Source organism: Syzygium oleosum, unplaced genomic scaffold, assembly GCF_021117445.2.
Source record: "Syzygium oleosum isolate NSW1041296 unplaced genomic scaffold, Sole_v2.1 Sole_v2.29, whole genome shotgun sequence".
Taxonomy (NCBI): domain Eukaryota; kingdom Viridiplantae; phylum Streptophyta; class Magnoliopsida; order Myrtales; family Myrtaceae; genus Syzygium; species Syzygium oleosum.
In genome coordinates this window covers 2,953,569-2,965,532 of record NW_026607513.1, presented here as the reverse complement: position 1 = coordinate 2,965,532, position 11,964 = coordinate 2,953,569, and the positions used below count along the sequence as shown (strand labels likewise).

Sequence of the window (11,964 nt, the reverse complement as noted above, 5' to 3'; positions counted from 1 at the left end):
CTCGCTGTCCCTATTTTTGCCCTTTCGCTTCTTGTCGTGTTTTGCAAGAATTGCATGACACGATTTATCGAGAAGGAAAAACTATATTGTGTCATGGCCCGTTTGTTGAAGTTGAACTATAAAGTACTGTATGGTATGCTCTTTCTAATACTCTCGAGCGTCACTGCCGTTGCCGGTCACTGCGGTTACCGGTCACCAATTGTTGGTCGTCGTTGTCGAGGGTTGCCGCCGGTTTCCGGATGCCGCCGGCCACCGCCGGTTATCGGTCATCGCTGGTCATTGTCGGTTGGCGGTTGCTGGTCATCAATTGTCGCCGGTCGCCAGACGTAGAAGGAAAAAAAAAGAAAAGAAAAATATGAAAAAAAAATCAGAATTAGTGTTTTAGCAATATATATATATATTTACAAATTTATGAGAAACAAGTTCTTCTAAATTTGATTTAAACTGAAGTCTTTTAGCAATATGGGTCGGGTCGGGTATGGGTTGGGTCAAGTATGGTTCGCTAGAATTGTATTGTATAGAAATGGATCAAAACAGGTCAATATGGGTCGAACCATTTTTTACCCGACCCTACCCGACCCAACCCACCCATTTGACAGGTTTACTTGTAGTCAACCTACATGTGAGACTTGACATGATGTACATGTGTACAGACCGATTCTGCTTCGGGCCTTAACCACAGGTAATGTGTTTTTCAAGAATTAATCAGAGCAAAGTGATTTTTAGGGCATAACAATAGCGGCTATGGTTTTTGTGCCTCATCACCTGGTGAAGTATGACTATTAGCTCTTTCACATGAGCATAAGATGAGTTTGACACATGCTAGCTATACTATATTACATTATTTATGATATGGTGCATATCTTATGATTTGCTTGAATATACGCAATGCTTGTGAAATGAGTGAATTGGATGCATACTCGTTTGTAAAGCTGCATTATTCTTTGCTTGATCCTGTAGGAACGGTTTTACTCGCGGGAGAGTTCTCTCTCCTCTGTCAATTCCCTTTTTTCCTCTTTTTCACTTCACCATGTAAAATAAAGAGCGAATAACGCTGAAAGCAAAATAAATAAAGGAAAAAAAGAAGAAGCAAAAGTGCCATTTCCTTACCATTAACCCATCGAATCTTTATCAGGTAATAGAAAAGCATTCACGCCTTACTTGTTATTGCTAATCCCAAACTAAAGAAGACGATTTGCAGAATTTAATTATACATTTGAGGAGTTAATAGCAACTGACTTGCTTCTGCCTTTATTTGAAACGAGTCCACTCATAAACCTAAGGAGCCGATTATCTCCTCGAGTGCATGACCTTGCATCGGTTCTTCGATTCAATTCAATACATGAGGCTAGTTAGCTACTCGTTACTATAGCAGTTTATTGAATGAAAGATTTCGACTTTCAAATTTAGCATCGAATTAGCTCAGAAAATAAAGCTCTTTAAATCATGGATGCACGACAAATTGACAATTTATTTATAAACTGATGGGTTCTTCATTGCTCGCTACTTTTTAATGTAATTGGCAGTTGAGCTTTCCACAGTCATGAATCAGATGGCTGCTAATTAGAGTTCACTTGCTTTTTAATCTCAAAGTTTTTAACCCAAAAGTTTCAGGAATGCTCTCGTGAATTATAACTACGTATTGCAAAACCGTAATGCAAAATTAGTTTATATAGCTACTAGCTTACTTTGGGAAGGAGTTAGTTATTTAAATTTAAATATCTCATCCCTATGACTACCAAAAACCTTCCTCTAGTTGGAATTTCGAAACAATCATATAAATGATGATAACTGACTCAAATAAGATAATAACTTTGTTCTAGAGTTGGTTACTCGAGTTTCAGAAATAAATATTGATAAATTATTTGAAGCATCGATTATTTTGAAAAGTGTTTGCTAACTATAACTAATTGATAAACTTTTAAAAAAACATGCGTAAATTATAGGAATAGTTGATACTTTTGAAACAATAAAAAAAAACTGGTAAGTGGACACAAATAAGGATTGTTGATTTTGTATAAGAGGTGATGACCTTAACATGTCAATCAGCCCTGCAAATGAGTTTGGGTAAATTATTGGAACAGTTAATAATTTGGAAATAATCAAATCTACGTGGTATAAACTCAAATAAGAGTTGGTAACTCAAGCTTCGCAAATAAATTTGTTAAGCTTTTGAAAAAGTTGGGTAAGGTTTGAAACTATTGGTAAGTGTTGGTAACTTTAACCCATTGGTAAGCTTCGTAAATGAATGTTGTTAAATTATTGGAATAAGTTTGTAATGTTGAAATAATCAAATAAACTTTGGCAAGTGAACCCAAATAATAGTTGCTAATTTTGTACAAGTATGAGTGATTTTAAGACTTTTTTAAGATCCTCAAAAAAATGTCTTTAAATTATTGGAACAGTTGGTAATTTTTGAAAAAAAAAAAAACATTGATAACTGATTGAAATAAAGTTGGTAATTTCATATAAGAGTTTATCATTTAAGCTCCACAAATAAATGTTAGTAAGTTATTAAGAGAACTGGTAATTTTAAAATAAGTTCATAATTTCATTTAAGAATTGGTAACTTTAACCCAATGATAAGTTCTGAAATAAATGTTGTGAACTATTGGAACAATTGGTAATTTGTGGCAATCAAATAAACGTCGGTAAGTAGACTCAAATAAGATTTGATAATTTCATATAATAGTTAGTAGGATTATCAGTTGGTAAGCTGCGCAAATAAATGTTGGCAAACTACTGCAACAATTGATAAATTCGAAACAGTTAAATAAAAGTGAACAAGTGACTCAAACAGTAGTTGTTAAGCTAAAATTAGTTGGAGACATAACGGAAGAAAAATAGGCAAGTCATTTAAATTAAGGTTGGTAATTTTGAATGAAAGTTAGCACCTTATCATGTTGGTAAGTTAGCCCCTTATCGAGAAAGTTCTCTTTCAAGAAACCGTCGGTAACTTAATACTATGTTACTGGCTAAATAGGTATACATATTAAGGATCAAACACCATTTGTGAAAAGAACAATAATGTCTCACTTTGCTTTCTAAAAGTCGAAATTGTGATGGCTACTTAGAAGACCAAAAAGCAAAGTGCTGGGAATCGATAAAAAATAGTAAAGTGCTAAATTTGCTATCAGATGAATAACGTTTGTATTATTATGTCTTTATTCCGTTCTTTGTCGGGCAAAAAGGAGAATTCTTGGAGAATTCTTGGAGACGAAAAGTACTTTGCATACTTGACTAGTTAATAGCGTCTTCAATCTTGATTACTGGCAATATAAAGGCTTTATTGCTTATAGCTAACAAAAGACAACATAAAGGCCTTAGGCAAAGATATCATATAATATAATGTCTGTACTATCATGTCTTTAATGAATGTGCTAGGCTCCAGCCTCATTAAAAGTGTTTCTTCCGACGACGCTGGCACAGGGAAAGTAATTTAAATCTGGTCAAGTCATCCATGTGTTCAGCTGAGACTAAATTAATCACTCATTGGACCATCAATTCATATATTAAAGGTTCAACCTATTGTCTGCCCTACCACACAAAAGAAAAGAAAGAAGACCAATAGTTCACACCCAATTTGGAAAGAGCACCTTCTCAAAAGTGGACGCAATTCTTCTTTATGTTCGAAAAACGATTATGAATTGCTATTTAATCGATTGATTGAGATCCTCTAAAATTACGGGATAAAATCACAACCTATATCTAGCTACTTCAGAGGTTAATACTTTACTACATATGCTATTGGCTATCCAAATTTGTTGTCCCTTTTTCTGTTTTTTCCTTTTCCTTCGTTGTTCCTTTTTCTGCTTTTCCCTTCCCGTTACTGCCCCTCGCCCTCTATCTCTTATGAAACAACCCCTACAACACAACCCACATCATATAAAACTCTCTTTGGTGTTGTGTATGTCTGTGCGTGTGTGTGTATGTGTCTGTATACATACATACATACATACATGTGTTTGTTTACAGATTTATTTTAAAGGAGAAAGAAAAAGAAAGGAGGAGGAAAATAGGTTGATCAAATATTGATCGGCGACCCGATTGACTATTGAAGGAAAATGATGTTTATGTCACGTGAAAGAGTGCTAGGAACCAAACGAGAAGAATTTTATTCCAAAAGGTGCAATCTTTAGAACAACTTTCTTATAATAGGTGTGATGCATCGTTGATGTTCTAATTAACCTATTGAGAGGATGCAACTTATCAAATTAAATTTGGATATAACAAGTTACGTGGATTCAGATTTTCCTATCACATGGATAGACTGAGGTCCTTGATAAGTTATGTGTTTAGTTTTATAGGTCATCAATTGGAAAGCCCAGTTATAGCCGGTAGTTGCTTTGTTGACCAACCAAGGCAAGCCAGTAAGTTATTTGGCTCAAAGGTTTGCTCAATGAAATGGAATTGTTGTAGGATAAGATTGTTGTTTACTACATAGAAGGCAATACATTTGGTGGGACAATTACCAAAAAAGTCATAAACTTATCGCACTTGTGCCAATTCAGTCCTCACCCTTTCAATTTGGCTAATTTAGTCCTAAACCTTTTAAAAATTTATCAATGTAGTCCATCCGATCAATTTTGGAGGGAAATTGTAGACATGGATGCTAGCCGCCCTATATGGCACGGCTAGTATATATTTGAACAATTTTTAAAAAAATTTCTGAATTTTTTATTTCTTTTTTTCTGTTCCTTCTTTTTTGTTTTATTTTTCACAGTGGTCGGTGAGGATCGTAAGAGCTTGCCGGCCACGGAGGATGGCCATGAAGCCCTCGCGGGCCGTTAGCAAGGGTTGCGGCCCTTGCCCGGCCTCGCTCGGATTTGGGCGAGACCATCACGATTGCGCAAGGTCACCTTGCCTAGATCTGGGTGAGTCTAGCCTTGCCGGCCGAGGGCGAAGGCAGCCTTGCCCGCAACTGGCAAGCCTCGCCCAAGCCATCGTAGCTGTGGGCGAGGCCGAGTGAGGGCTACAACCCCCGCCAATGGCCGACAAGAGCTTCGCGGCTCTTGCTTGCGGCCGGCGAGCTTTAGTGACCCTCACTAGCCACTGTGAAAAAAAAAAAAAAGAGGGAAAAGAGAAGAAAAGAAAAAAGAAAAGAATAAAATAACGAAAAAAAATATTAAAAAATTAAAAGAATGTCTACGTTAGCGCCGAGAATACCACGTAGAATGGTCAATGTCCACGTTAGCAATTTCCAATCAAAATTGACTGGATGGACTACATTGGCAATTGTCAAAGGTTTAGAACTAAATTGATCAAATTGAAATATTTATGACTGAATTGCCAAAGTGGAGATTTGTCGATCCAGGCTCAAAGCTCGTTGCACTCGAATTGAATCTACTAGTAATGTGAAGAGAGTTACCACACTATGAGAATGCACGTACTACTTTCACAATTCTACACTTCTCTTATCCTAGATTATAATAGCAACACGAACTCTACAATAGAGATAGTCACAAATAGATAATAGCACAGTTCACTCAACAGAGAGAGAAGATGATAATAAAACAAGCTTTTCTCAATTTTTCCGCCAACCCCTTTCAGCATGCTTCGATCCTCTTTTATAGGCACTCCACCTCCTATCTTATCGTTAGAGAGCCCTCAGACAAATCAAGTAGATGTTGAGAGTCAATAGGTTCCGTCGCTAAGGTCTAGACTACCTATAGAGTCTGTTTCTACTAGCAAACGCAAGGTTTTGCTTCTGTTCGACAATCATGTTGTGGTGCGTCGGTGAATAACACCTTCCAAGCTACAAATAGAAGCACGACCAGCCACTTTTAATCACTTGATAGAAGGATCTACCTTCATCAGCAACTTTCCAAGAAATTTCTTTAAGATTTATTGACACCTAAATTATGGTGACCCATTTAATCATTCACTTGCATAGAAGATTAGGAGGCGGTCCCGACCCCTAGCAAAAATAAAAAATAAAAAAATGAAAAAACATTAAAAAATTAATAAAATTTGTCAAAGTCAGCGCCAGCCGTGCCACGCCGCGATTTCTGACCAAAAATTGGCCGGATAAATTCAATTGACAAAACGTGAAAATGTTTATGATTCAATTGACACAATTGAAAATTTTAGGACCGAATTGGTAAAATGCAATAGGTTTAGGACTTTTTTGGTAATTTTTCCCATGAAAAATTGTCAAAAAGAGAATTTGAAGTAGAAATTCGGCAGGAAGTGGTGATATCCATCCCTCCTAATTCCTCTTCTTCTCTGTATCATAGTAAACCAAGAAAAGTGATTCCGTTCAAATCTCCTCTTTCTGAATGTTTCTAACTCGATGTATTTTCAACCCATGGTATTTCATTGTTTATAACAATTGTTCCTGGATTAGCTTATGTCAAATTTAACGATTGAACAATAAAAGCACAAACAACCATGAAATCGATGAATTATACCTCGGGTAGCCATTCGAACGCAGCAATATGTAAGACAGTGTTGCCCCCATGGTCTTTATAGTCCAAGATTTCTGTCAGATTGACCCGCTTAATTCATCCAAACAAAACCTTGAATGCTTTGAGATTGTGATTCTTGACGGCAATATGAACCGCGGTCTCGCATTAGCTCAAGTCTTCGATGGATGATCTACAAATAGAACGGAATGCGGCCGGGAGCTCTGATTCATTATCCCCTTTTTTGCCAGCGACATAATGTAAAAATTGTAACTTCTAGAAAAAGTGTTGCGACCGTGTTTATTTGTTGCTTTCTTTTATGAGATCACGTAGTTTACCTCTTTTCAGAAATTAAAAAAAAATGAGAAATTTTACTGTGTGTGTTTTGTGCATGTACACTTCGAGTATTCATACTTGCTAATTAGGACTCGACGCTTTACGCTTTTAGCGCGTCATTTTATGAAGTTAAATAAGGAAAAAAGATATTCAAAATCTCGAATCTTAAGCGAGATTAAAGGTCAATAGGAATTAAGTAATTAATGGATGAATCCATTACATCCAACTAATAAGAAGAGTCTTGTCCTTGCAAACCTCAAGACTAGAAACATGGATGATATTGCATACGCCAGAAGAATACTTAAAAGTAAATAATACTTGCAAACTATTTCCGGTCCTTCAATTCTAGGAAGTTGCCGACGCGTCTCCCCGTGCCATCTATTCTGCGCAGGATACTCTTGTATTTTAACCACCAGTAAATGGGCATCCCCAACGCGACATCCACTAAGCACCCATAAAGGAACGCCATGAACATTCCTATGGCATCATAGGATTTCGGGAATCCGATTATAGCTGTAGCAAAGAAGCCAATACCGAGAATCACCGTTAGCAGGAAAACCGGGAGAGTGCGGGGCAACAGGGGAAGAGCGGTGATGCAGATTGTGGCGATGGAGGCCAAGAAAACCAAACTGTTGAAGGCCGTGAACTGGTATAGATTCGAGCCGTTCAGGATAATGGTTCCGGCTTGATGTGGTTTTGCAACAGCAATGCCGCTGGAATTGGCAGCAACGACGGAAGAATTGGCTGTGGGATTTGAAGAGTTATCCCCCCAGTATCCTCCTGGAGGACTGAGCGCGGCTTGGTAAGTGGTGGTCGTAATTAAGGTAGACACTACAAGGATTATGTCGCGAACGGATTCATCTCGGAGGCCGAACCAAGATGTGAACTTCTCAAAGAGAGTCAGTTCCCTGCTTAAAAACTGTGATAGAGAGAGGTTAACAGAACTTGCTACGTATCCTTTACGGCGTAATCTCTTCGCAAGATCTTGATCGCCACTAGGATTCTCTTCGAAGATTTCCGGAGCCGTCTTATTCTTGAGGTTCTTCGCATCTACTTTGATATGCCCAATCAACAGCTTGATGATCTGGAAGAAATGCAAAGGGCACAAAATGAAGTATATATCCCTTGAAGTTCAATTACTGCTTTGTCACTAGCTTTACTATTGTGCACAAAGTCAACTCATGCCATTTAAGTTCGAGGGGATGAAGGCACCACAACTGATAATTTTCGTACGGCGCTCACTTGAGTGTCATAAATTCTTTTCGATCACTTGAGTGTCATGACTTCTAAAAAAAGCTCATTTGAATGTCATAACTTTAAAAAACTTTCACAGAAGTGCCGAAATCGACGTACAATGGCACTTATTATGACTGTTTTTGAAAAAGTTATAGTACTCAAGTGATTAATTGCAAAGTTATATGGCATTCTAGTGATTAGGAAAAAAATTATGTCACTCAAGTAAATGCCATATGAAAGTTATAACACTTAAGTGATCGAAAAAAAAAAGCTATGGCATTTAAGTGAGCGTCGTACAAAAGTTATAACACTTGTAACATTTTTTTCCTTAAGTTCGAGTGATATTAGTGATGCAATGATTGACATACAATGGGAACAAGTTTACTAAACCTTATTTATCAAATCCAATCATTTCATCCCATATAATGAAGTCCCAAATGTTTTCGAAAAGGGCGATTTAGTCATCTCACCCAAAATTATTTACATGATAGCTAGAAATTGTTCGTGTGAATAGAGGTCAAAGTAATATCATAAGATTGGGAGACCAGCCACGTGAAGTCTTTTTTTAATAATTTTATGCAATGGTAGTAAGTTCAACAAGAGAGAGACAGTTGTGCATATTTTAACTAAGAGACAGACCTGTATAAATCAATATATTGACTGTGACAGAAATCGATAAGGAGTTATCAGGACGAGAGAGATCAAATCAACAAATTGTCAACTTTTTCTATAGAATAATTCAACAATGCAATTTTCGTTCTTAATAAATATTACAAATTGATAATACACTTAACACATGGGTATTTCACTAAATTAATTAGTAAAAGATTGAGATTGAAATCTCTAATCATGATAATATATAGTAGTGATTACAACTAAATTATAAATGTGTTAGATTTTTTTCTTGTGGAGGCTTCGATTAGATTTTTTTCTTGTGGAGGCTTCAATACGATCTAACTATTACAATATCCACCTATAATATGTCATATCCCTTCATCAATCAATTTTGTCGGTCGTTTTCTTGTGTTTCCGGTGGATCACTCCAAGCAAGCAAATTTATGGACACTTCTACAGTTTACATGCTGTGCAACTTCAAATGGCAATCGTCATATAGACATTTGTCGATAAATGCTAACACTATAAAATAAACCGTTGCACAAAATGTTGTTCAAATCTCCTCTCTCTACATGTTTCTAAATCCATGTACTTTCAACCCTGGTATTTCATTATCATAACATTTGGTCTTGGATTAGATAATGTCAAATTCAAGGATCAAACAATAAAAGCAAGAACAATCACAAAATCAGTGGACCATACCTCGGGTTGCTTTTCAGACACAGCAATATGTAAGACGGTATTACCATCTTGGTCTTTCCAATCCAAGATTTTTGTCAGATGGACTCGCTTAAGCCATCCAAACAAAACCTTGAAGGCTTTGAGGCTGTGGTTTTTGACGGCAATGTGAATTGCAGTCTCGCATCAACTTGTCAAGTCGTCAATGGATGATTTGCAAGTGCACAAGAATTCAGCCAGGAGCTCCAGCTCATTGGGTTCTTTTTTCCCGATGACGTAATGCAAAGGGGTGATCCCGTATCGTCCTCGGACTCGGATGAACTAGGGGTCGAGGGTCATCAGTGCCCTCGCAGTACGATAATGCTCGTATTGCAAAGCCAAGTGCATGGGGCTATGACCATCCGAATTTAGCTTCCGAGTGAACGACGGCTTCAAGATGGCCATCTCCATGGCCACTAGGGTTTTTCCGCCTGCTGCGACAAGATGTAGAGGAGTATTTGGGAAGGAGTCCTCAGATGCACGATCTAAGAGCTCTTGCTCCTCCACGATTAAGTTATGTAACTCGTTGACATCATCATTTGCTATTGCTAGTTGAAGCCGAGACTCCCTATCCTTGTTTTCTTCTTCTACGGCCGGACCCTTATTTTTTTTTTGGTGTGAATGTAAGTATTATAAACCAGATGAAGTACAGCAGCTTAGGGGCATCCCCCAGCATTACAAAAAGTGCTAATAATTCAAAAAGATAGAGGTAGGAAGTCTCCATATAGTAGCTAATACAACATTTGTCTGGGAAGGTCTAATTTTTTGGTAGAGCGAAGCTCTACCTCTGACATTTTTACGAACCTTAGCCAAAAGAATATGAAAGTCAGTTGACTTGTTTTGAAATCGCCTGCTGTTGCGCTCCATCCAAATGCAATATATGGTTGCTAGAAAGGGCAACTTGAGGAGTCTTGCTGCCAAGTTTTTGCCTTTTGTTGCCATAATCATCCATTGAAGTTCTTCATTCCATCCTCCCAAAAGGCGCCTGATCCCATGTTGTGCTAGGATACAACACCATATGTAGTTTGTCCATTCACACTCGAAGAATTAATGTGTTTTGTCTTCAATACCAGCCCTACAGAAATTACACTGAATATCAACTGAAGGTATCCATTGTGCGACGATTCTTGCTATAGGTAGTCTATCTCTGCAAACTAGCCAACTAATAAAATTATGTTTGCTAATGTCGCTTGTCCAAATTAGGTTATACCACTCCACAGCTGGTCTCACATGTCTGAGTTCATAATATATATCTTGGCAACAGTATTTTGGGATCGGTATAATTGATGTTAGAACGGGTCGCAGTTTGAGGAGACATCTCCAGCTCCAAGTCATACTGCCCTTGATGTCGAGCTGCATAATTGGGGTGCCTCTGCATTTGGTGTTGTGAACCCAAGTACTCCAAAGGGAAGATGATGGAAGATTGATAAGATTCCACAGCATGCGACCTAGCAATACTTTGTTCCATAAGTTCAAATTAGGCAATCCTAATCCTCCTTCCCTTTTAGGTGAGCATACTACTTGCCATGCAACCTTGTGCGAGCCACGGTTTGCTGAATTACCAGCCCATAAGAATTGTCTAATCCTCTTCTCAACCTCGTATATAGTGTGCTTTGGAAGTAGGAACATTTGCATCCAATAGGTGCATATGGAGATGAGGACTGATTTGGCTAACTGTAGACGCCCTGCATAACTGATATGCTTCATGCCCCAATTTTCAATTTTCTTGAAGATCTTATCAGTAAGACTCTTACAGTCTATGTGGGTAAGTCTTCTGGTAACAAAGGGAGATACCCAAGTATCTGATGGGGAGGGTGTTGGCGTGAAATGTCAATTAGCTGATTGTTGTAATATTTTATTTTAGGAATAGATTAGCACCATATTAGAAGGGATCGTTTTGTTATTTGTGAATATCCTGTTACCATATGAGTAGGAGGAAGTTTAGACCAAACTTGTATATGTATCTCTATTAAGTCATTGCAATGATAAGAAGAACGTATTCTTTTCTTCAGAAATTTCTTTTCCTCATGGTATCAGAGCCCTAGGGTTTGATCCTTGGGGTACTGTACATCAATCATCGACTACGGCGCCGTTTTTTGTTGCGGCTCCGTCGTCTCACGCCGGTTGACTTCGTCCCGTCCGATCTTCTTCATCTTCATCTTTCTAGGACCTGCTGTACGCCATGGAGGGACAAGAAATAGCAACAACACAATCTAGTGAAGGATCGACGGCCACAGCGATCCTTGAGAGTCTTACTGCTGCGATGAAGCAGCTTGCAACACAACAGAATCCACCATCATCGACAGAAAATTCTGCCCCTACAATCGCCATTAAGTTCAACGGCATGAACTATGGCTTGTGGTCCCAAGTTGTCGAGATGTACGTCTCTGGCAAAGACAAATTGGGATACTTGACTGGTGACATTCCACAACCGGCCCAGACTGACCCTGCTCTTCGGAAGTGGAAAATTGAAGATGCCACCGTGAAAGGTTGGCTCATAAACTCAATGGAACCCGCGTTGATCGGAAATTTTATAAGATTCCCAACGGCAAAAGCAGTATGGGAGTCGGTGGCAACAACTTATTTTGATGGGACTGATACGTCCCAAGTATATGATCTGAAGCAGCAAGTGTCGCGATTGAAGCAGAATGGATGA

The 11,964-nt window shown here is 38.2% G+C and overlaps 1 protein-coding gene and 1 pseudogene across 1 annotated transcript; one reads left to right on the top strand and one right to left on the bottom strand.

The window, feature by feature from the left end:
* Nucleotides 1-7,065: 7,065 nt before the first annotated feature.
* On the bottom strand, nucleotides 7,066-9,734 carry LOC115662263 (ankyrin repeat-containing protein BDA1-like; annotated as a pseudogene).
* A 1,756-nt stretch (nucleotides 9,735-11,490) lies between these two features.
* LOC115668264 (uncharacterized) lies at nucleotides 11,491-11,964 on the top strand. The gene has a single exon (XM_030589743.2). It carries the CDS (start codon nucleotides 11,491-11,493, stop codon nucleotides 11,962-11,964), a length of 474 nt encoding a protein of 157 aa, XP_030445603.2.